The sequence below is a fragment of the Coregonus clupeaformis genome, chromosome 23 (assembly GCF_020615455.1).
Source record: "Coregonus clupeaformis isolate EN_2021a chromosome 23, ASM2061545v1, whole genome shotgun sequence".
Lineage (NCBI taxonomy): Eukaryota > Metazoa > Chordata > Actinopteri > Salmoniformes > Salmonidae > Coregonus > Coregonus clupeaformis.
The window spans coordinates 20,713,683-20,734,390 of NC_059214.1; the positions used below are offsets into that span (position 1 = coordinate 20,713,683).

Genomic DNA, 20,708 nt, shown 5'->3' on the forward strand with positions numbered 1-20,708 from the left:
ATTGTGCTTGCCCAGGGACATTTGGCGTACTTGATCAATTTCTCACACTATCTTTGTTTCCTTTTGACTTTCTATGGTGCTTTAAATTAATCTTAAACAAATATAATCTGATTAGCATTTATATTAATTAATTTAATAGAATCAAACATTTAAATTAGGATATTATGCTGTAAAAAGCATGCATTAATCGGTAAAGTCAACACTCTTCATGCATCAACAAGATACAGAACCCTATCATATCTGCTATATATCCTTCTCTCTCATTTTTGTTGCGACAGTCTGGCCGGAAGTGGCGCCAAGCCTCTCTCCCTGACCCCTCCTCCTTAATCCCAGCCCAGCTGTATTTACCCAATGACAGGGTGCACCACGATGGACCTGGGGTTGTTCAGGTTGCGTATGATGGCTCTCCTGGACTGATCAGCTAGCTTCATGACTGAAATACTCCTGTAGCGCGGGTCTGTCCAGTAGAGGTTCTTTGAAATCCAGTCGTAAGCCAAGTCCTCCACGCCGTCCACTCTATTGGCAGCTAGCACCTCCCTGCCTGTGCAGATCAAAGCAGTGACAGCGGCATTTAATACAGAGATGAAAGAGGAACACATTTAAGTAAATAGACTGTCAGCTTGCATTTGCCCTATGTAGACCTGACAGAGAAAACTTGGGCTGGTCAACCCTATGTTGCAAAAACAACACCACTGATCAGAGCAGTTTGTGGTTTCATTTTATTCTGGAATTTCTTTCTTCATGGATTTACCACATAAGTAACTTATTTTACAGGGCTATCGAGTCGTAAATTGGAAGATAAATTAAGTTTCATTCCAAAACGCGATATATACATTTTCAAGAAATGTTGGGAAATGAGCTTTTATTGTTTAAATAAATTATTAAAGAGATTGGTGTGTTTTTTCACTATCTAATCATGACATTGTGTTGTTCAGTGACAGACATGTATTTGTTTAAAATCTATCAATTGATGGTTTCATTTCAGAGAGACAAATAATCATGTTTTTTTGCTAAATGCTATATATCCACCTCACTCTCAGAGAAATAAGTAGTACTGTTAGGTTTTACACAGTCAAATGTAACAAAAACTATATTTTTAATAAAGAAATGTACAAATGATACAATTGTAACATCAACATAATAAAATAAATGTAAAAAAATATTTCAATACAGTAATATGAGATCTGTTTTTGAGATCAATATGAGATCAAACTTTTACATTTGACATTTTATTCATGTAGATGTTCGTATCCAGAGCGACTTAAGTAAGTGCATTCATCTTAAGACATCTAGGTGAGACAACCACATAGCACAGTCAAATGTACAGGATACGAACATTCCATTCCAGCTAAACAATGGATATATAGCATTTGGCAAAAAATTACAAAATCATCTAAAACATCTAAAATCTAAAATCTATGAATGAAAAATCTGAGAGCAGTAATATTTTACACACACATGAAGGTACCCATGAGCAATCATTTCTGATGAAAAAACACAAATGTAAAACATTTGTGGATATAGCGTTTTGGAAATAAACTCTTCAAATATTGAAGCTTCAACAACTTTTAGTAATTATGTGCCCAGCGTTTGTTTTATCACATTCTGGAGCCTGATTTTGAAATGTTACGTAATAGTTTCACTGCTGTCCATGCTCCTGTCCACTCCTACATCCCTCTCTACCTCCCTCCCTCCTTCCTTCCCTTCCTCCCCCATTGCACTGCCCAGCTCCATAAGGCACTCCCCTAACTGCCGTGGTATAAGCTCGGCTGGATCACATGCTTGAGATCTCTGCTTAAAAATATATTATGTAAGGATGTAAATATGGTAAACTAAAAATAAAATAAAAGATATCCATGATAGTAAATGAAAAGTATTTCTTCACATTCTAATAAATTGAACTACAAACTCAGAAATAGAACGATATTTAACATAAATATTTCACTGTTTAATTCTACATACAGTATCGAGTCATCAATCCAACTAAATAAAATGTAGGATGCTCTCACCAGTGCCGTCCACTTTCTGTTTGTAGATGATGTCTTTAGCCGTGTCTGAGAAGAAGATAGCATTGTCTTCTGCACTGAAGTCCACCCCGACGAAATAGGAGGGTGTTCCAGTGACAGGGAGGATAACATCCTCCTGAGAGGACAGGTTGAAGGGGATGCCTCGGACAGCCAGCTGGCTGGAGAAGAGCAGGAACTGCCGCACCGCTGGAGAGAGAGAGAAGAAGACATCCACCATAAACCTCCAGATAACACATCCTATGTCACACCACATTGGCACTCACAGTATAAAGAACACATATAAAGGACACAGCACAGTAATGTGTAAAGACAAAGTTGAACGTAAATAGTGAAAAACTAAACAAGGTTTGTGTGTTGGTCTTACCAACACATCTCTTGCCATCAGCCTGCAGGTCAAAGCCCATGCGACACCTGCAGCGGTAGCCCAAGCCTTGGTTGTCTGACCTGTGGCTTAGAATACAGATCTGCTCACAGCCGCCCCTGTCTGCCCCGCAAGGGTTCGCCACTGTAAACACAACACACACACGCTCAGTCACTGACAGAACATACAGAGGTGGGACAGATCAGTGGAGTATTTGTATCAGTGACATGCTTACCATATGGTTGTCTTAGTTGGTGTACCACTTGCACTCCATGTGGGGTCTGAGATGTGGTATAGACCACCTGAGGGTTAGTGTCAATGAACTTGTTGGCTTTCATCACGGCCATCTTGGTCCAGTCAGTGAAATACACAGTGTGCTCAAACATACTGATGCCAAAGGGGTGGGGGATCACAGCACCTCCATGAACCACTGTTTTCCTGAAAGGGAGATTATAAAATAAGGCTGGTGTATAAAAAGCCTATATCCATCCCATTTTGACAGAGATCTGAATTGTTTTCCGTTCTTACATATGGTCTTCAGACATTTGGCCAAACAACATCTCATTTGAGCTCTTTCGTAGGGAAAATATCTGGCATGCTTACCTATGAAGACCATCATATGTGGTGGTTTCAATATAGTCATAGCGGCTATCAACCCAGTACACCCGCTTGGCATCAATATCCAGTGTGATCCCTGCTGGCCAGCCCAATTTAGTCCTGATGATCCCATAGCGATTGGTTCCATCCATGTAAGCCCGCTCCAAACCTGGCTCTCCATTCAGAGAGTCCCAGTCTGAGAAGAACAGGAACCTGTGAAGAAATGTATTTTGGTTTAGTTAGGTACAGGTTACCAGTACAGTAGGTTGCTATGTACTGGACGCAATATAGAACATTGGTAAACTGGATTCCAAGCAGCGAAGTTATTCATCCTTTTAGCTATAAAACGACCAAGATTGCAACTTTTTTACTGTAGTGGGCTAAATCAGGGTCACATTGTGTTTCCTGGTAGTCTTAAACAAATCTACTTTGAAACAAAAGTATACACCTCACACACATGGTTATGGTCTTAAAAAAAGAAGACATGTACCATGTCAGATATACAGTGGGGAGAACAAGTATTTGATACACTGCCGATTTTGCAGGTTTTCCTACTTACAAAGCATGTAGAGGTCTGTAATTTTTATCATAGGTACACTTCAATTGTGAGAGACGGAATCTAAAACAAAAATCCAGAAAATCACATTGTATGATTTTTAAGTAATTAATTTGCATTTTATTGCATGACATAAGTATTTGATCACCTACCAACCAGTAAGAATTCCAGCTCTCACAGACCTGTTAGTTTTTCTTTAAGAAGCCCTCCTGTTCTCCACTCATTACCTGTATTAACTGCACCTGTTTGAACTCGTTACCTGTATAAAAGACACCTGTCCACACACTCAATCAAACAGACTCCAACCTCTCCACAATGGCCAAGACCAGAGAGCTGTGTAAGGACATCAGGGATAAAATTGTAGACCTGCACAAGGCTGGGATGGGCTACAGGACAATAGGCAAGCAGCTTGGTGAGAAGGCAACAACTGTTGGCGCAATTATTAGAAAATGGAAGAAGTTCAAGATGACGGTCAATCACCCTTGGTCTGGGGCTCCATGCAAGATCTCACCTCGTGGGGCATCAATGATCATGAGGAAGGTGAGGGATCAGCCCAGAACTACACGGCAGGACCTGGTCAATGACCTGAAGAGAGCTGGGACCACAGTCTCAAAGAAAACCATTAGTAACACACTACGCCGTCACAGATTAAAATCCTGCAGCGCACGCAAGGTCCCCCTGCTCAAGCCAGCGCATGTCCAGGCCCGTCTGAAGTTTGCCAATGACCATCTGGATTATCCAGAGGAGGAATGGGAGAAGGTCATGTGGTCTGATGAGACAAAAATAGAGTTTTTTGGTCTAAACTCCACTCGCCGTGTTTGGAGAAAGAAGAAGGATGAGTACAACCCCAAGAACACCATCTCAACCGTGAAGCATGGAGGTGGAAACATCATTCTTTGGGGATGCTTTTCTGCAAAGGGGACAGGACGACTGCACCGTATTGAGGGGAGGATGGATGGGGCCATGTATCGCGAGATCTTGGCCAACAACCTCCTTCCCTCAGTAAGAGCATTGAAGATGGGTCGTGGCTGGGTCTTCCAGCATGACAACGACCCGAAACACACAGCCAGGGCAACTAAGGAGTGGCTCCGTAAGAAGCATCTCAAGGTCCTGGAGTGGCCTAGCCAGTCTCCAGACCTGAACCCAATAGAAAATCTTTGGAGGGAGCTGAAAGTCCGTATTGCCCAGCGACAGCCCCAAAACCTGAAGGATCTGGAGAAGGTCTGTATGGAGGAGTGGGCCAAAATCCCTGCTGCAGTGTGTACAAACCTGGTCAAGACCAAGACCTTTGCAAACAAAGGTTTCTGTACCAAATATTAAGTACTGCTTTTCTGATGTATCAAATACTTATGTCATGCAATAAAATGCAAATTAATTACTTAAAAATCATACAATGTGATTTTCTGGATTTTTGTTTTAGATTCCGTCTCTCACAGTTGAAGTGTACCTATGATAAAAATTACAGACCTCTACATGCTTTGTAAGTAGGAAAACCTGCAAAATCGGCAGTGTATCAAATACTTGTTCTCCCCACTGGAGAGTTGAAATGTATTACATTTTGAGTTTGCATCCCAATATTACACTTTATGTACATTACAGAAAACTGAAATATAACAAAACCGTTTGACATAGAAACACCGGATTTTCAGCAGCTTAAAAAAAAAAAAGTTTATTAATTATGAAATTATGAAAAATATTAATAACATTCCACCCATGAGGCCACTAGGTCATTTGACTGCAGGAAAGGGCTACCAAAAGGTGAGACATAAGCGGATTTCCTTTTTTTACTGAATTTGAAACAGATACTGTACATCCTCTATGGTCTTTGTCTCTGGATCTACAGGTGGGCCAGCCCTAAATCCCACCAAGGTAGAGCAAGTGTGTACGTTTCTTATCACTTCCTAATTTACCTGTAGCCACCTGGCCCAGTCTCCCCTCTTGAACTGTACTATTGGATTACAATGAGGCTCATCACTTTTAATACTGCTCACTAATCCCCCAGGACAATCTACTAATCTCACATGCTTATAACTTCCTACCGGTGCAGCATGAGAGAGAGACGGCGAGATAGATGGATGGAGGATGGAGGGATAGAGGATGGGGGAGGTCCGCTCTACTCACCCCACAGTTGGGTCCACGGCCAGCCCTCTGGGGTTTCCGAGATTCTCTGCGATCAGCGTCACCCGGTTATCCCCGTCAAAATCCACCATGTCAATCCGGTTGACGCTGGCCTCCACCATATACAGTTTATTGTTCACCCAGTCCACGGCCAGGTTCTCAGGGTAGTCAACTGATACATTTAAAACCACCTGCATATTGGAACCGTCCATATTCACCGAAAACACCTGCCCACAAATTAAAGGATTGTTGTTAAGAGATTAGCCCTTTTGGTGGTTAAGGCTCCGGAAATACATGGAGATATAAAAAAGAGACATACCGAGAAACAGGGATGGGATCTGTCACCACATTACCCATGAAATTGGAAGGAAATTACTATTATTACGGTTGGGCTTTGGTTGCTTGTCTGACTTCCATCTTGTCTGTCTAGTAGCATTTGAGTGGTGCCGGTCAGGTATTATTCTGAAACCTCTACCCTACCGATTCAAAGATGGCACCAGTTTCTCAGGCTTGAAGCCTTGGCACCTAGGAAGGGATAGTGCTCTTTACAGCTCTGGCTCGTTTGAAATGAGATCCAGACGTCTAAAAAGCAGAATTTTCAGCTGACCTGTTTAAAGAGAAACTGAAGATGTGGAAGTAGCCTGCTAGTTTAACCTCCCTAGTACGTTCACATGCCCTGTTTGTGGTCCCCCCCACTTTAAATCAGCTGTCATTCTGCCATGGAGGTAGCTGATCTACACAGATATCCCGCTCCTGGTACGTCCCTGTTTTTCAGCCTCATGGCTTGGGTTCAAACCATACAGAAGCCAAGAGGCTGAACAAAGCCCTTTGAGCTGGCCAAAGAATGCATATAACATGGTGGAAACAAATACTGCACGATCACTTTGAAAATGAGAAAGTTACAAAAATGACACAGAGCTATGCGAACATCGTACTAGTATATCAGACAGCATCAGTTTTCTGATTAGACATTTTGGATTCCATTCCCAATGTACTTCCCCTTCATTATGACCCAGTCCTGTTGGAGCCATCAGGTCTGCCATTTGTACAGTATTAACAGTGGTGATTTCTTAAGAGATCTGTCAAAGTCTTCCCTCTCCTTTGAGGGGGGAAGGTTCCTGTACAACTCAAGCATTTCCTCAAACAATAAGCCTTTCTATCTTGTGGACTGTAACTATGGTCTACTGTACAGGTAGTTCTAGCGATGCACTGATTCCTTTAACAGGGCCAGAGGAAACCATTCACGATGGGGATTGGATGAAGTATCTGAGTATTCAAAGAGAAGTATTACCTTGTTCTGAATAGTATCCGTCCAGAAGACTCTATTCAGGAGGTAGTGGAAATCCACCCCGACAACGACTCCTCTGTTCCGGGAATGAACCAGGGTGCGTGAGCTGTGCCCATGGATGTCACCAATCAGCAGGTCTCGGCCATTGGAGAAGATCAGTGAGGGTACTCCAGCTACAGACAAGGCAATAAGTAAGACAACATTATCAGACATTTCATAATCTCTGGTTAGGAGCACCTGTCATATGCTTTTTCAGTACATTTATTTTTTGGCTTTACCTATAAGTAATCATTAATGATTTTACACATGAGTGGAAGAGATAGTGAAGAAAAAAACTATACATTTTAGTCAGTCAGCTTTGATACCTAATTCAAATCTAAATCTATGGTAGTACCTTTTTTATTTTAATTTAATCCATTTTATGTCATTTTTAGGGACCCATATAGCCAAGATAATTTGATCTGTATTACTAACAGAGAAAATCTATCCTTGCTGGTAGCCTCATACTCAAAGGCAGAGGGGTCTATCTCTTGGTCAATAGCCATTCATTGGTCCACAGAAGCAAACGACTGGCTGAAACAACACTCAGTGCGCAACAATGCACCAGAAAGCAGAGCAGGCGGGCAGGGGCTGGCAGATAGGAGGCTGGGCTGAGGGGCTGAAGCCTCTGGCCTGGAGGAATGGGTTTGATATGCTGAAGTATATTGAAGCTCAACCATGGCCACTCACTTGAGGTGCTAGCTCTGCAGTATCGGTGCTGCTCTAGGAAATAGCCCTCTCGACAGCTGCAGCGATGGGTTCCCATCCTGTCTTCACAGAGCTGATCGCAGACGCCCCACATCGTACAGTCATTAAAGTCTTCACCCAATAATAAAAGAAGAAAAAACTGAATGAGTCAAAAGCACACATCCCATATTCTACCTCCGGTAGCCTGAGTTTCCAGTTCTTTCAATGTCAATGAGTGAATGTATCAGTATTTACCAATACAAGAGCGGCTGTTGTTATTGTTGACAATGTATCCAGAGGGACATGAGCAGGTTCCTCCCTCGGGGGACGCATGACAGCGATGCTCACAGCTCAGAGAGGCACACCTCCAGATACCTGATAACCACAGACAGACACACATTACTCCCAATGGCACTTTTCAAAATAAAGGTTAGTGTGTGTGCGTGTGTGTGTCTGTGTGTGTGTGTGTGTGTGTATGTATGTTAAACTGGTTGTATTGTTACTGACTGCAATTGCGTCCAGCAGTGGTGTTGGTCTCATCCTCTCCATCTGGACATTGGGCATTCCCATCACACAGTTGGTCCATGGGGATACATAGGCCTGAGGACGGACAGGGCCATTCTCCAGGATAGCACTCACGTGGTATGGCATCTACAGAGAAAACAAAGTCATATTCACTGCCTTGGACCACACCAGAGACAATAGAGAACAAAAAAAAGGAGGGAACCAGCAGCACAGGAGTTGTACACACGCCACAATCATGCTTTGCGAAAACAGCAACAATGTGTGAGGTATGCATTGAAGACAGCAGACTTATCTTCATAGGAATGCACGGGCTGAACTCAAGGGCACCGTGACTCAAACTTCATTGTCTGGGAAAACACTGTTACTTTAAATCACTGAGGGGGGTGGGGGGGGGGGGGAGTGCTTCGAGAGGCTCACATGGGGGCTTGGAGGGTTCTGCAGCCCATCCTCTAAAAACACACACTCTTCAGAGCAGTGAGGAGGAATTCTAAAGCTCTTTGGAGGGCTGAGCCATCTTGTGCCACAAAGAGGCATTTGAATACCACACTTAAAGGATCACAAGCATAGCTCCTAGCCCATACCCACCATGGAGGGGAATCAGGATCATACACAGCAGCGTTTCTCACTCATTAATGTGTGCTTCCACTGAACCTGCATACTGTTTCCTTTTCATGGCTCTGTGTCCAATATTAGAAATGTGTCCAGAGAGATTTGACCAAAGGGACTAGTACGAGGATGGGGAGGTGGAACTCTGTAGCGTCCATACCACAGCCTTTCTCATCTGCATTGTCTTCACAGTCGTCTTCTCCGTCACAAAGCCAGACTTGGTGAATACAGCGACCGCTGGGGCACGTGAAGTAGCTCCCTCTGCAAGGGGGATAGGCTACAGGGAGGGAGGGAGGGAGAGAGAGAGAGAGAGAGAGAGAGAGAGAGACGGAGAGAGAGAGAGAGAGAGAGAGAGAGACGGAGAGAGAGAGAGAGAGAGAGAGAGCATGTAGAAAAGGTCAGATTAAGTCCAGGTTAGGGGGAGAATCTATCTGGGGAGTTAAGATAAGAGGTGCAGACTCGAGGTTGACAGATAGCCGCAGTGGTGCGAGGAGGGTAGAGGTACACACTGCAGTGCTGTTCGTCACTCCTGTCTCCACAGTCGTCGTCATGGTCGCAGACGTAGCGTTGAGGGACACACTCTCCGTTGCCACACTGGAACAGGCCACTGCTGCAGTGCTGTGCTGTAGAAAACAGACACAAAACCCCTTCAGCGACTGACTGTCTGTATAAGTTCTTCATCTCAACCCTGCTGCTCAGGAAGAGGGCCTGGTTGAATGCGCGGCCATGCGTCATGGCCAGAAGTGGACACTTACTGCAGTTGGACTCGTCTGACCCGTCACGGCAGTCCAGGACCTGGTCACAGCGCTGGTTCTGGTTATAACAGGCACCGTTGGCACATCTCAATTCTGTACACTCAGGGTAGTCTGAGAAGGAAATTAACATACCAGAACAGGCCAATCATACTAGACTGACATAGAACAAACCCATCTGTGGAATGTTCAAGGAATATAAGGAATCAGCATCAAATCATTTGTTCAAAGAGGTGTATAACGTTTTACCCTGTCAAACGTCAAATGTCTCTAGTAGTCTTAAACATGTCTCAAATGTCAAACGTCAAATGTTTTAAATGTCAGTAGTCTTAAACATTCCTATATAATGTTCTCATGTACTCAAGCATTAATGACACCCTTGCAATTAGCCAAATGTAACAGTCTGCTGCAGCAGATCATTATCTTAGCAGCCACAACAGCAGCTATAACCCCCCTTTTAATCTCATTAACAGTAGAAGGGCCCACCCTAATTGAACCAGCTGGTCACATGTGAAATATACCCTTGGCTGCTCCCCCATGAAGTCATGGTGACAATTCACCTCCGACATATAAAGCTTTGTACGGAACTATGGCAAATAGGCTCAGCCTGTACAGTCACAAACAAGACAAAATGCTAAAAGCTAATGGGAGGATAAAAACTAGTTTTCTATTAGCACCACAAACAGCCTTGGCATTTTTTCGGACATTGTGAAATTACCAAAGTGTGAGTCTAACATATCAGCACAATAATGGAATAGCAGCTGAACTTCAGCTTGACTAATCCACCAAGGAATCTGCAATCAACCTCTGACAACAAGAAGCATATTGTGGCCATTCTGTCAGTCAGTGAGGCTCTTCATTTTACAAATTGATTAAAATGCCAGAGGAGGCAAGAAGGTAAGTAAGCCACACTGGGGGACTTACGGCAATCTCTCTCATCAGCTCCGTCGGAGCAGTCGGTCAGCTGGTCACACCTGTATTCCCCTGGGATGCAGGCCCCATTGGTGCAGCTGAACTGCCCACTGGAGCATGTCCTACCAGCTGCAGAGAGATTGAGGAGCAATTTAACCACAAGCGTAACAGTTCTCTACATCTTAATTGCCTTTGTAATAGATTATTTTGTTTACATTTGTGACACCTGTCACATTGGTGAAAATTCTAAATGAAATATTTTGTACACTGTATGGTCTACTCAGTACTTGTGTATTGACTTCCTCTTTTGCAAAGTCACTCAAGCACTGGAAATGACTCTCATTGTCACGATCGTCTAAGGAGGAGGACCAATGCGCAGCGTTGAAGGTGAACATATTTATTATATCAATGATCACACGATCAAAACAACAGACGATAACGTGATGTCTACGGTTGAACACAAACCAAATAAGAACAAGAAACCACAAAGAATGAAAGCCTACCGGCTACCTAAGTATGACTCCCAATCAGAGACAACGAGCTACAGCCGTCTCTGATTGGGAGCCACCCTGGCCAACATAGAAATGCAAAACATAGAAACTAACACCCTGGCTCAACATACGAGAGTCCCCCGAGCCAGGGCGTGACAGTACCCCCCCCTAAAGGCGCGGACTCCGACCGCGCCAACCAAACACAACAGGGGAGGGACCGGGTGGGCACTCCGCCTTGGCGGCGGATCCGGCTCCGGGCATGATCCCCACTCGCTCTCTAACCCCCCAAAGTACCCCTGGTCCGGTCTGGCCCTGCTGACCGGAGCTGGACTGCACACTGGTGGAGCGGATTGCTCTAGCTCCGGCGTGAAGCAGCTGACCCGTGCTGAACCAGGCACCAGTGGAACAGGCACGGGCTGTGCCGGACTGATGACGCACACCACTGGCTTGGTGTGGGGAGCAGGGACGGCCCGAGCCGGGCTGACGAAACGCACCCCTGACTTGGTGCGGGGAGCAGGAGCGGGCCAAACCGGGCTGATGAAACGCACCACTGACTTGGTGCGGGGAGCAGGAACGGGCCGAGCCGGGCTGACGGGCGCACCACTGACTTGGTGCGGGGAGCAGGAACGGGCCGAGCCGGGCTGACGAAGCGCACCACTGACTTGGTGCGGGGAGCAGGAACGGGCCGAGCCGGGCTGACGAGCGCACCACTGACTTGGTGCGGGGAGCAGGAACGGGCCGAGCCGGGCTGACGAGCGCACCACTGACTTGGTGCGGGGAGCAGGAACGGGCCGAGCCGGGCTGACGAGCGCACCACTGACTTGGTGCGGGGAGCAGGAACGGGCCGAGCCGGGCTGACGAAGCACACCACTGCCTTGGTGCGGGGAGCAGGAACGGGCCGAGCCGGGCTGACGAAGCGCACCACTGACTTGGTGCGGGGAGCAGGAACGGGCCGAGCCGGGCTGACGAAGCGCACCACTGACTTGGTGCGAGTGGCAGGAACAGGCCGGACCGTACTGGGAACACACACCACTGGCCCTACGTGGGGATCAGGAACAGGCCGGCCCGGACTGGCAACACACGCCAGTACCTCTCGCCGTGCCTCTACATCCTCCTTCCCCCTGGTGACCAGTGACTCCCGTAACCTGGCGGCCTCCTGCTGCCCCGTCGTCCACGGCGTTAGCCCCCCCCTAAAAAATTTATGGGCTTCACTCCTACCCGTGGCCAAGGCCTCCATCCCTCTTGCCAGACTCGCACTCATCTCCTCCCAAGTCCATCCTCTCTCCTCGTCACGCTGCTTGATCCAGTCGAGGTGGTTTCTCCAAAACAATCAAAACAACAGACGATAACGTGATGTCTACGGTTGAACACAAACCAAATAAGAACAAGAAACCACAAAGAATGAAAGCCTACCGGCTACCTAAGTATGACTCCCAATCAGAGACAACGAACTACAGCCGTCTCTGATTGGGAGCCACCCTGGCCAACATAGAAATGCAAAACATAGAAACTAACACCCTGGCTCAACATACGAGAGTCCCCCGAGCCAGGGCGTGACACTCATCACATGTTACATGGGCTAAGGAGACACACAGCACATCCCATTTTAGTTTCTATCCTATCAGCAACAACAGTCAATATTACATTTACATTTTAGTCATTTAGCAGACGCTCTTATCCAGACCAACTTACAGTTAGTGAATGCATACATGTTTTTTTTTTGTTCATACTGGCCCCCCCCATGGGAAACGAACACACATCCCTGCCGGCCAAACCCTCCCCTACCTTGGACGACGCTGGACCAATTGTGCGCCGCCCATGGGTCTCCAGGTCGCGGCCGGCTGCGACAGAGCCTGGACTCGAACCAGGATCTCTAGTGTCACAGCTAGCACTGCCTTAGACCACTGCGCCATTCGGGAGTCAATAATATCAAGGGATTAGAAATCCAGGGTTTACATTTACATTTTAGTCATTTAGCAGACACTCTTATCCAGAGCGAATTACAGTTAGTGAATGCGTACATGTTTTTTTTTTCATACTGGCCCCCCGTGGGAAACGAACCCACATCCCTGCCGGCCAAATCCTCCCCTACCTTGGACGACACTGGACCAATTGTGCGCCGCCCATGGGTCTCCCGGTCGCGGCCGGCTGCGACAGAGCCTGGACTCGAACCAGGATCTCTAGTGGCACAGCGATGCAGTGCCTTGGACCACTGCGCCACTAGGGAATATGTATGTGAAGGTCTAAGTATGACAATGCCAGGTGATTCTTACACAAGATACTTCTAAGAAGCAATGCTTTTGCAGCTCTCGATACAATTTAACAGCCAAATGTGAGTAAATTTGACAAATCCTGATGAAATGTAAAGGGAGAAGGTAATAATGCCGTCCAGTCCAGATGAGAAATTACTCAAGGCAGTCGGCTTCATCAGAGTTGTCTACATAATCTGACGTTCCATCACAATGCCAGTCCTGTGGGATGCATCGGCCTGTCCCACACCAGAACTGCCCGGTCTCACAACCTTCATACAGGAGATATCATTATTACTAAAGCTCTCTTCATTCCATATTTTGGACCAATTCTAAGTTACTTTTTTGTAATACCTTCAGTCCCCAGGTGCATAATTCTCCATTCTCTTAATCAGTTGATCATGTGTATTTTTTAATTAGGTCCGAAATTTGAAATAATTCCTTATTTTCCCTGTCTACTATGTCCAATTAATAGACGGAACTCTTCGCGTCTCTTATCAAAACAACTAAACAGTGTTAAGTGTGTTTGGGAATGTCTCTTATTGATGAAGCATGCTGTTAACAGCATTGAGAGGGCCTGGAGATGAGCGTGCCAGCCATCCTCCAGACAGTTATACAACCCTCAGCACACTCATCCCAAGCCTCCTTTTGATGTTCTCACTGAGTGGCATCTGAGGAGATAAGGTACCACCACTTTACCATCCCTGACGTTTTCCAGGAGATATTGACTGAGGCAGCATAGTTCAGTGACAGAGCGTTCTGTCAGACCAGTCCGAATTGGAATGTGCAATTCTGATTGTCTCTCTCTGACAACCTGATTTAATGTGCATGCTGTTCCTTGTCAGAAATGTAATTGGAATAAATAGCGGTACCAGGTGGTACCGCAACCCTTAAACCCACATTTTTTGCTGAGGGAGATGCAAGGTGGTGGTTGGTGGTGTATGTTTGTGGTTGGTGGTCTACAATGTCTTATCGACTACCTTTCAACACACTCCCTGCTTGGTCAAATATGTACTGAAGAGAAAGGTTTTACACCTCAGTTACAAAACAAACTGAAGACATTGACCTAGAAACAAACAACACTGTGAGAAATAAAATCAGTAATGAAAATGCAATGACATTGATTTCCAATCTTACACTACCATCCCACCAATCAAATGACACACAAAATACAAAAAAAATACAAAATAAACATTACATTTCCAAATTTGGACAATAACATTTTTGGATAATGATTCATGAACAATTTCCACATAACATAAATGTGTCAATGGGGGATATCCATAAATCATTATGTAATACATAATGCATTAATACATGTATTGTGACTCCTACAACATAGGTGAAATTGCCACAGGGGCTATTTTATATTTCAGCCTTATGACAAAATGTGTAGAATAGCATTATATATCTGCCCCAAATGCTTAAATCCGGCCCTGTTTGGACGCATTGCGTCACCTCCGCTCAGCAGCGCTGTCTATTCGCACCCCTTCCCCACAACTTTCAGTCAGTGTCCCCCCATTCTAATTGGGTCATGGTGCTATCAAATCAAATCCATTTTTACTTACAAGCCCTTAACCAACAATGCAATTTTAAGAATGAAAACCAAAAAATACAAAGAAAATATTAAATACAAAAATACAAAGAAATAAAAGTAACAAATAGTTAAAGAGCAGCAGTAAAATAACAATAGCGAGGCTATATCCAGGGGATACCGGTACCGAGTCAATGTGCGGGGGCACCGGTTATTCAAGGCCAAAGTGGTATTGCTGGACACTGATATTATGATTCTGCCAAGCTACTTAATTATAGAACAAGTCTGGCGAAGCAATAACCTCTGACAGGTGAAAAAAGAGCACTTACAATATGACCACTACTGAACCAAATGCCAAAAGCCAAAAGGGAAATGTTCCTTCCTTTTCAAACAGTCATAAGCTGTAATGAATTGACTTGAAAAATCTCAGCCCATTCAGTTGACACATTTTGTGTGAGCAGACAGTTTATTATAGGCGAGTCAGTAGTTTATCATCTCTTTTATGTAACGGGCTCTTCAAAGATGGATCACTTCCACTTGAGTTGTGGGGTCATGGCGGTGCTACTGCACTAAAAGCCTTGTGATGGGCTTCTCATATCATGAGGTCATGTCTCAGAATAATTAGCCGACACCACCAAACTTCTTTTAAACTACGCCAGCCAAATGGGCTTCATATTTAACTCCTTCACCAGCCAATTGGATGCAAGCCTTTTTCCTGCTCAGTTTACTAATGATAACATTGCTCCCCCATTAGCTCAAAGGGTGCCTTTGTTGCGAGGCAATGATCCCGGAGGTTTCAGCATCATCTGTAACATGGTAGGTAAGACAAACAGTGCATACAATATCGGAGCAGCACAGTAACACCACTGAAAGACATTTGGGTTTAGCTCAGTACCCCTGAACAGACAGTCAGCAGTCTCATGCTCCATGCCATTACGATCATTATTAGATCAACTCCGAATACGTAACATGTTTCAATATACGGTAGATATCAGAAGAAAACCATGGGTGTATTGACAACTCCAGGATAATACTGAAAATAGTGATTAATTTTGTTTAATGAGACTTCCAAAATGTTTTATAAAACCATGATCACTTGTTGCTTGACCCAGAAGTAGGATTGCATGTGTCAATGTCCACCAGCTAATCAACAAAACAAAACAAAAACAAAATTTTAAAGGGCAAAGAAATATAATAAATAATAAGCATCACTGGACTTCAAGTTCAGAGGAAGGACACTCCTAAGAGAGGAAGAACACTCCTAACAGAGGAAGGACACTCCTAAGAGAGGAAGAACACTCCTAACAGAGGAAGGACACTCCTAAGAGAGGAAGGACACTCCTAAGAGAGGAAGAACACTCCTAAGAGAGGAAGAACACTCCTAACAGAGGAAGGACACTCCTAAGAGAGGAAGGACACTTCTAAGAGAGGAAGAACACTCCTAAGAGAGGAAGAACACTCCTAAGAGAGGAAGGACACTCCTAAGAGAGGAATCACACTCCTAAGACTTCCGAGCAACAATGGGGATGATCATAATCCCTGTCTGCTATACATTAGGTTAACAGCTTTCCACATCCTTTGCCAAAAGGAAACCAAATATTCTGAGACCTTCAAATGAAGCCAGTGTTTCCTGACAGTATCAGTTCTGGGAAAGGTGACTGGCAGGCTAAAGTGGACTTTTCAATGAATGTGAGCTGCTCTTACATTCAGCCATAGTCTTCCTTTTTTTTGTCATTGGAGTAACTATTCCTTCAGGAATAAATTGATAAATTGATTTTTAAAAGCCAAAATGTAATAACAATGGTCAACATAGAGGCTATTAAGAGAAAGTTAAGAGAAAAGTGGTCAATATGATGCAAATATGCTCTTAAGAATCTGGTGTCTAAGGATTGGTACTTTTTCGTTAGTGTCTTTGTTTTGCCTGTTTTGTTCAGTTTTATGTTTTCTTTTTCTTCATCTCTCTGACCATGTCTTTTCTAATTAGCCATCTTAAACCCACAGCAGGCGAGAACCCCACACTATCCACAATGAAAGATAGCCCTACTCCTGCCAAACAAAGAGGAGCAGCAGAGGAATTTTCATTAGAATGACGCCTCCCAATGCCTCAGACCCCACTGTGAAATCACAATGGAACAATTGAAGAGCCAGCAGGGCTGAAACCTCATAACTGGAAATGTCAACACGCCAAAGGGACTATGGAGATAGCAGAATGCAGAATACACTATAGCTAAAGTGGAATAGAAGTCCACTCCCCACACCACCCCGCAAAAAAGATATTGTCCCTTCTCCAAAACATCTCTTTCCAATCATGTGGGGCCCCTGAAAGAGGTGTAGCCGCTTTCATCACTACCGCCTTGTTTTGGTGCTTCCCCTCGATCTCTCTGAATGTGCGTCTAGAAAACGGCTGGCAGCGTGGCGTGCTGGATCCGTCCATGCTGTCAGAGTGAAGTGCTGCTGCTCTATTTCATATGGAAATCAATGCAACAGAAAGCAGTCAATTGCTGAACAACTGACTTTGGCTCTTACGGCCTCACACAAAACAGAGAAAAGCCCAAGGGAGTTTGGCAGTGGCATAGGTCCAAAAGGAGGCAATAAATAGTGTGTGAGGAATTAAGCTGTACTTCTAATTCATACTTGAAAAAAACATTTATAAAATTTTAATTAAAAAATTAAAAACTAGAAATGTCTAGGAAGCAGCAGAAATTGAGATGTTACACTGCATTACTGCGGGAGGTCAAATATTTGGGTTCACTGCCTCTGACAGACTGTCACTCAACACAAAATGAGCATTGAGTTAGCCTAAACATTGCACCCTATGCATCACATAATAGTCTGGGACCTGGGTTGAGAGTGCTGTATAATGAGAAAGGATTAGTCTTTCATTTAAGCCAACTGTGCTAACTTCTGTTCCCAACTTCTGTTCCCTAATAGAGCGTTACCGTTGCTCAAGGATTTAGGCCTAAACCGGAAAAGGACGCAGCATGTGTGAGGTTTAGCCACACATGCTGGCTAGGGTTTTTTGTGCCTTGTGAAATTTCAACATCAACCCACAAGTGTTTTTTGTTGTGACATGCTGTATAATAGGTTAAACTCAATTAGTGAGAGAAACAAACTGAAAACACCTATTTGAGATAGTAGGGGAAATGTTAATTAGACAACCCCAAATCCCCCTGTAATATACAACGTGTGTAACACTGACACAGAACATCTTGTTGATCCTGGTTTACTTTGTATCAATTTTTTTCTAAATCAATTACGCATGTTTTTCATAAGACCCTGAATGACCAAGCCTGTTTGTGGCAAATGATTGCGGTTTGAAAGACACTTAGCCCCATAATTCATACAATTAACCAGCAAAAACATGTTTTGAACCGCCACAATCTGCATACTAGCAAAAGATGGTCAACTAGCCATGACGGAGGTTATTCATTCACCAAGTCCAGTTCCTTTGTTACCTATTGCTGTAACATTAAATCATCCTACAAGTGTGTCACATTATCCATTATACTGACACAGGCATTTTACAACACTTTCAAAGCCTCTTGATAATGAGCAACAAAAGACTGTCTGTCACACATTAAACAATCATCAAGCTGACCTATCAGACATTAGGCTCAATGGATTAGAGAAAGTAGCCTGTCCACATGCATCAAGGTCATTTTCAAGGCTCATTTCCTCTCAAACACATGCCGAATGAATCTGGAATAAATCAACCATTCCTGCCTCACATTTCAAAGGAGATCAACAGGTGCCATGATGCAAAACTGCAAAAGATGCAGGAAGTGCATGATGCTCTGTTGCTAGTCATGGAAATGCACATGCAATTGGGCATAGATTGAAATAGATGACTTTGATTACTTGTTGACTTGAATGTTTTTTTAACCTATGATGACACAAATCTTTGGTACATCATTAATTTTTAAGGGACAAACCTGCTCATTATTAACTTGACAATGCTGACAAAGCCCTTATTTGATTCAATATTAAAATTAATTCTGGCCAAGACTGCTCAGATCCTCAGCTTGCAGAGATCACTTCCATATTATGTACTACAAAATGCCACTGGATCATTTAAATTGTTACATTTTATGTAAATATTTGTGGCTTTTTACATGTATTTTGACTTACTTTCTTATTTTGTATTGTCTGGGAACGTAACGCTATATAGGCTTAACGCAACACAGCTGGTAAAAATGATGAAGAAACATAGTTTATTAAGCCTGGGATGGCTACATGTGAGGTTGCAAGTACTTTCCCCTTGTTGTTTACATGCACTATTTTACCCGTTGCTCCTTAGGTAGAAATGGTCGCTTTCATGCAGCAGCAGCTGCAGCGTAATTAGTTGCTTGATTCACACTAAGGAGCTTACATACTAAGGGTTGAGCAAAAAGAAAGCAGATTACAATTTGAGCAGTAGGCCTAGGGAATAGCTAGGCCTACAAGAGAAACACAAGAGTCTTTCAGATCTATCAAGCCGGGTATATGACTAGTTTCTACAACATTTGAAAGAAAATGGGTTCTTAAATTACAGCTATATAATTAGTTATCATCTTGATGGGTTGTGCACTAGGCAAGGCGTTGAGTTCCTCTTAGTATTTGTACGAGTAACTGCAGTCCACACATATTGTCCGCAAGTCACATGTCCGCTTCTGTTACCTAGCAACGGCAAAACTCAGGCAAAAGTTCTCCAAGAACTTCAAATCTGTCTGAAGGAGGCTTTGTGCTCAATACAAGCTTTAATAATGCTTTAGAGTAAAATAGTTTTGTTAAAGAATTCAAATATTGTAAACTATATTAATTAATTCAGTATATTGGTTGCCCAAAAAAATATTTGTAGGGCTGGGAAAATAACTGACCAAGGAGTTTGTAGATTTGCCACACATGGCTACATGGCTTGTTGTTGACTGATAGATAGGCAAACAATCTAATTTGTCTATCAACAAGATTATTGTTTGCCTATCAACATTTTAGTTAAATCATGTCCTCAAAAAACATCCCCAATAACTACAAATCAGCCACTCTACCTCATAGATGTTATTGTCTAGGCAACAAGTGGTTGACATTTCCTTTTCGAGGGCAAATATACAGAAACATCTCATAGCAGGTTCACATGAATAAAGGTTGTGTTTAGATGAGTTTAGGATACTCTTACCTTGTGAATGACACCGGAAAGTACACAAAATCAATATAATGAGAAGTTTTGCAAGCACTGCTCTCCACATTCTGATGCTGGGTCCCGGCTGTTCCGTCCAGCTCCTCATGAAGCCGGGCAGATGGAGGTGCTCTAGGGACTGGGATGCTGCTGCTTGCCTCTCTCTTTCTTGTCCCGCTAGATGATGAAAAGGGGCGTATACAAAGCCAGATACGGTCGCTCCCCCAACCCCTGCCCTCCGGATAAAACCCTTAAACCGCGCTCCCTGGAATCTGCATAATTCCACTGACCGGGCTGTCTCATCTGCGCGTGATTTGATATTGCGTTGTCCATCAGACAGCTAATAGGTATTGTCAACATTAGTAAAACAGTAACGCAGCATTTTGTTGTTTCTTTGTCTAACCAATTACTCTCGAAGTAAATCAAATTAACATAGATTAGCCCAAAATAGCCTATTCACAAATAATTCCCAGGGGCCAAAATGTTTTTAAAAGTTGAAGGATTAAGACCTAGGTCCTAAATATGTATTCATTTACTGTTTATTTACTTTTTATTTTATTTCGTAGCCTATTTAATTAACTCAGCAAGCAAACAAACAAGTACAACTCACAACTGTTGCTCCTCTTTTACTAGGCTATTGTAGCTTAAAGGTTTTATCCACATATGATCTTTCACACCCAGTGAGTGATATCGAAAATTAATTTAAAAAATAATTTGTCATAAGAGTAAAATTGATTAATCAATTACAGTCTACAATGTTGCCACATTTGCTAGAAGGTCGCACATGTTATTCATTGTTCTGACCGAAGGGACT

The 20,708-nt window shown here is 43.7% G+C and overlaps 1 protein-coding gene across 6 annotated transcripts in view; it reads right to left on the reverse strand.

The window, feature by feature from the left end:
• The window catches only part of LOC121536803 (low-density lipoprotein receptor-related protein 2), a 58,470-nt gene extending 38,426 nt beyond the window's left edge, over window positions 1-20,044 (reverse strand). For all 6 annotated transcript variants that reach the window (XM_041844372.2, XM_041844371.2, XM_041844370.2 and 3 more), the window contains exons 1-15: window positions 19,895-20,044; window positions 10,481-10,597; window positions 9,560-9,670; window positions 9,314-9,427; window positions 8,965-9,081; window positions 8,181-8,324; window positions 7,929-8,048; window positions 7,677-7,805; window positions 6,951-7,120; window positions 5,663-5,886; window positions 2,992-3,198; window positions 2,624-2,826; window positions 2,392-2,532; window positions 2,010-2,213; window positions 349-541 (exon numbers count right to left, since the gene is read on the reverse strand). In XM_041844372.2, the coding sequence (XP_041700306.2) occupies window positions 349-541; window positions 2,010-2,213; window positions 2,392-2,532; window positions 2,624-2,826; window positions 2,992-3,198; window positions 5,663-5,886; window positions 6,951-7,120; window positions 7,677-7,805; window positions 7,929-8,048; window positions 8,181-8,324; window positions 8,965-9,081; window positions 9,314-9,427; window positions 9,560-9,670; window positions 10,481-10,597; window positions 19,895-20,003 (2,303 nt within the window). In that variant the 5' untranslated portion in view covers window positions 20,004-20,044. The remainder of the gene's footprint in view (window positions 1-348; window positions 542-2,009; window positions 2,214-2,391; window positions 2,533-2,623; window positions 2,827-2,991; window positions 3,199-5,662; window positions 5,887-6,950; window positions 7,121-7,676; window positions 7,806-7,928; window positions 8,049-8,180; window positions 8,325-8,964; window positions 9,082-9,313; window positions 9,428-9,559; window positions 9,671-10,480; window positions 10,598-19,894) is intronic.
• Window positions 20,045-20,708: the final 664 nt, after the last annotated feature.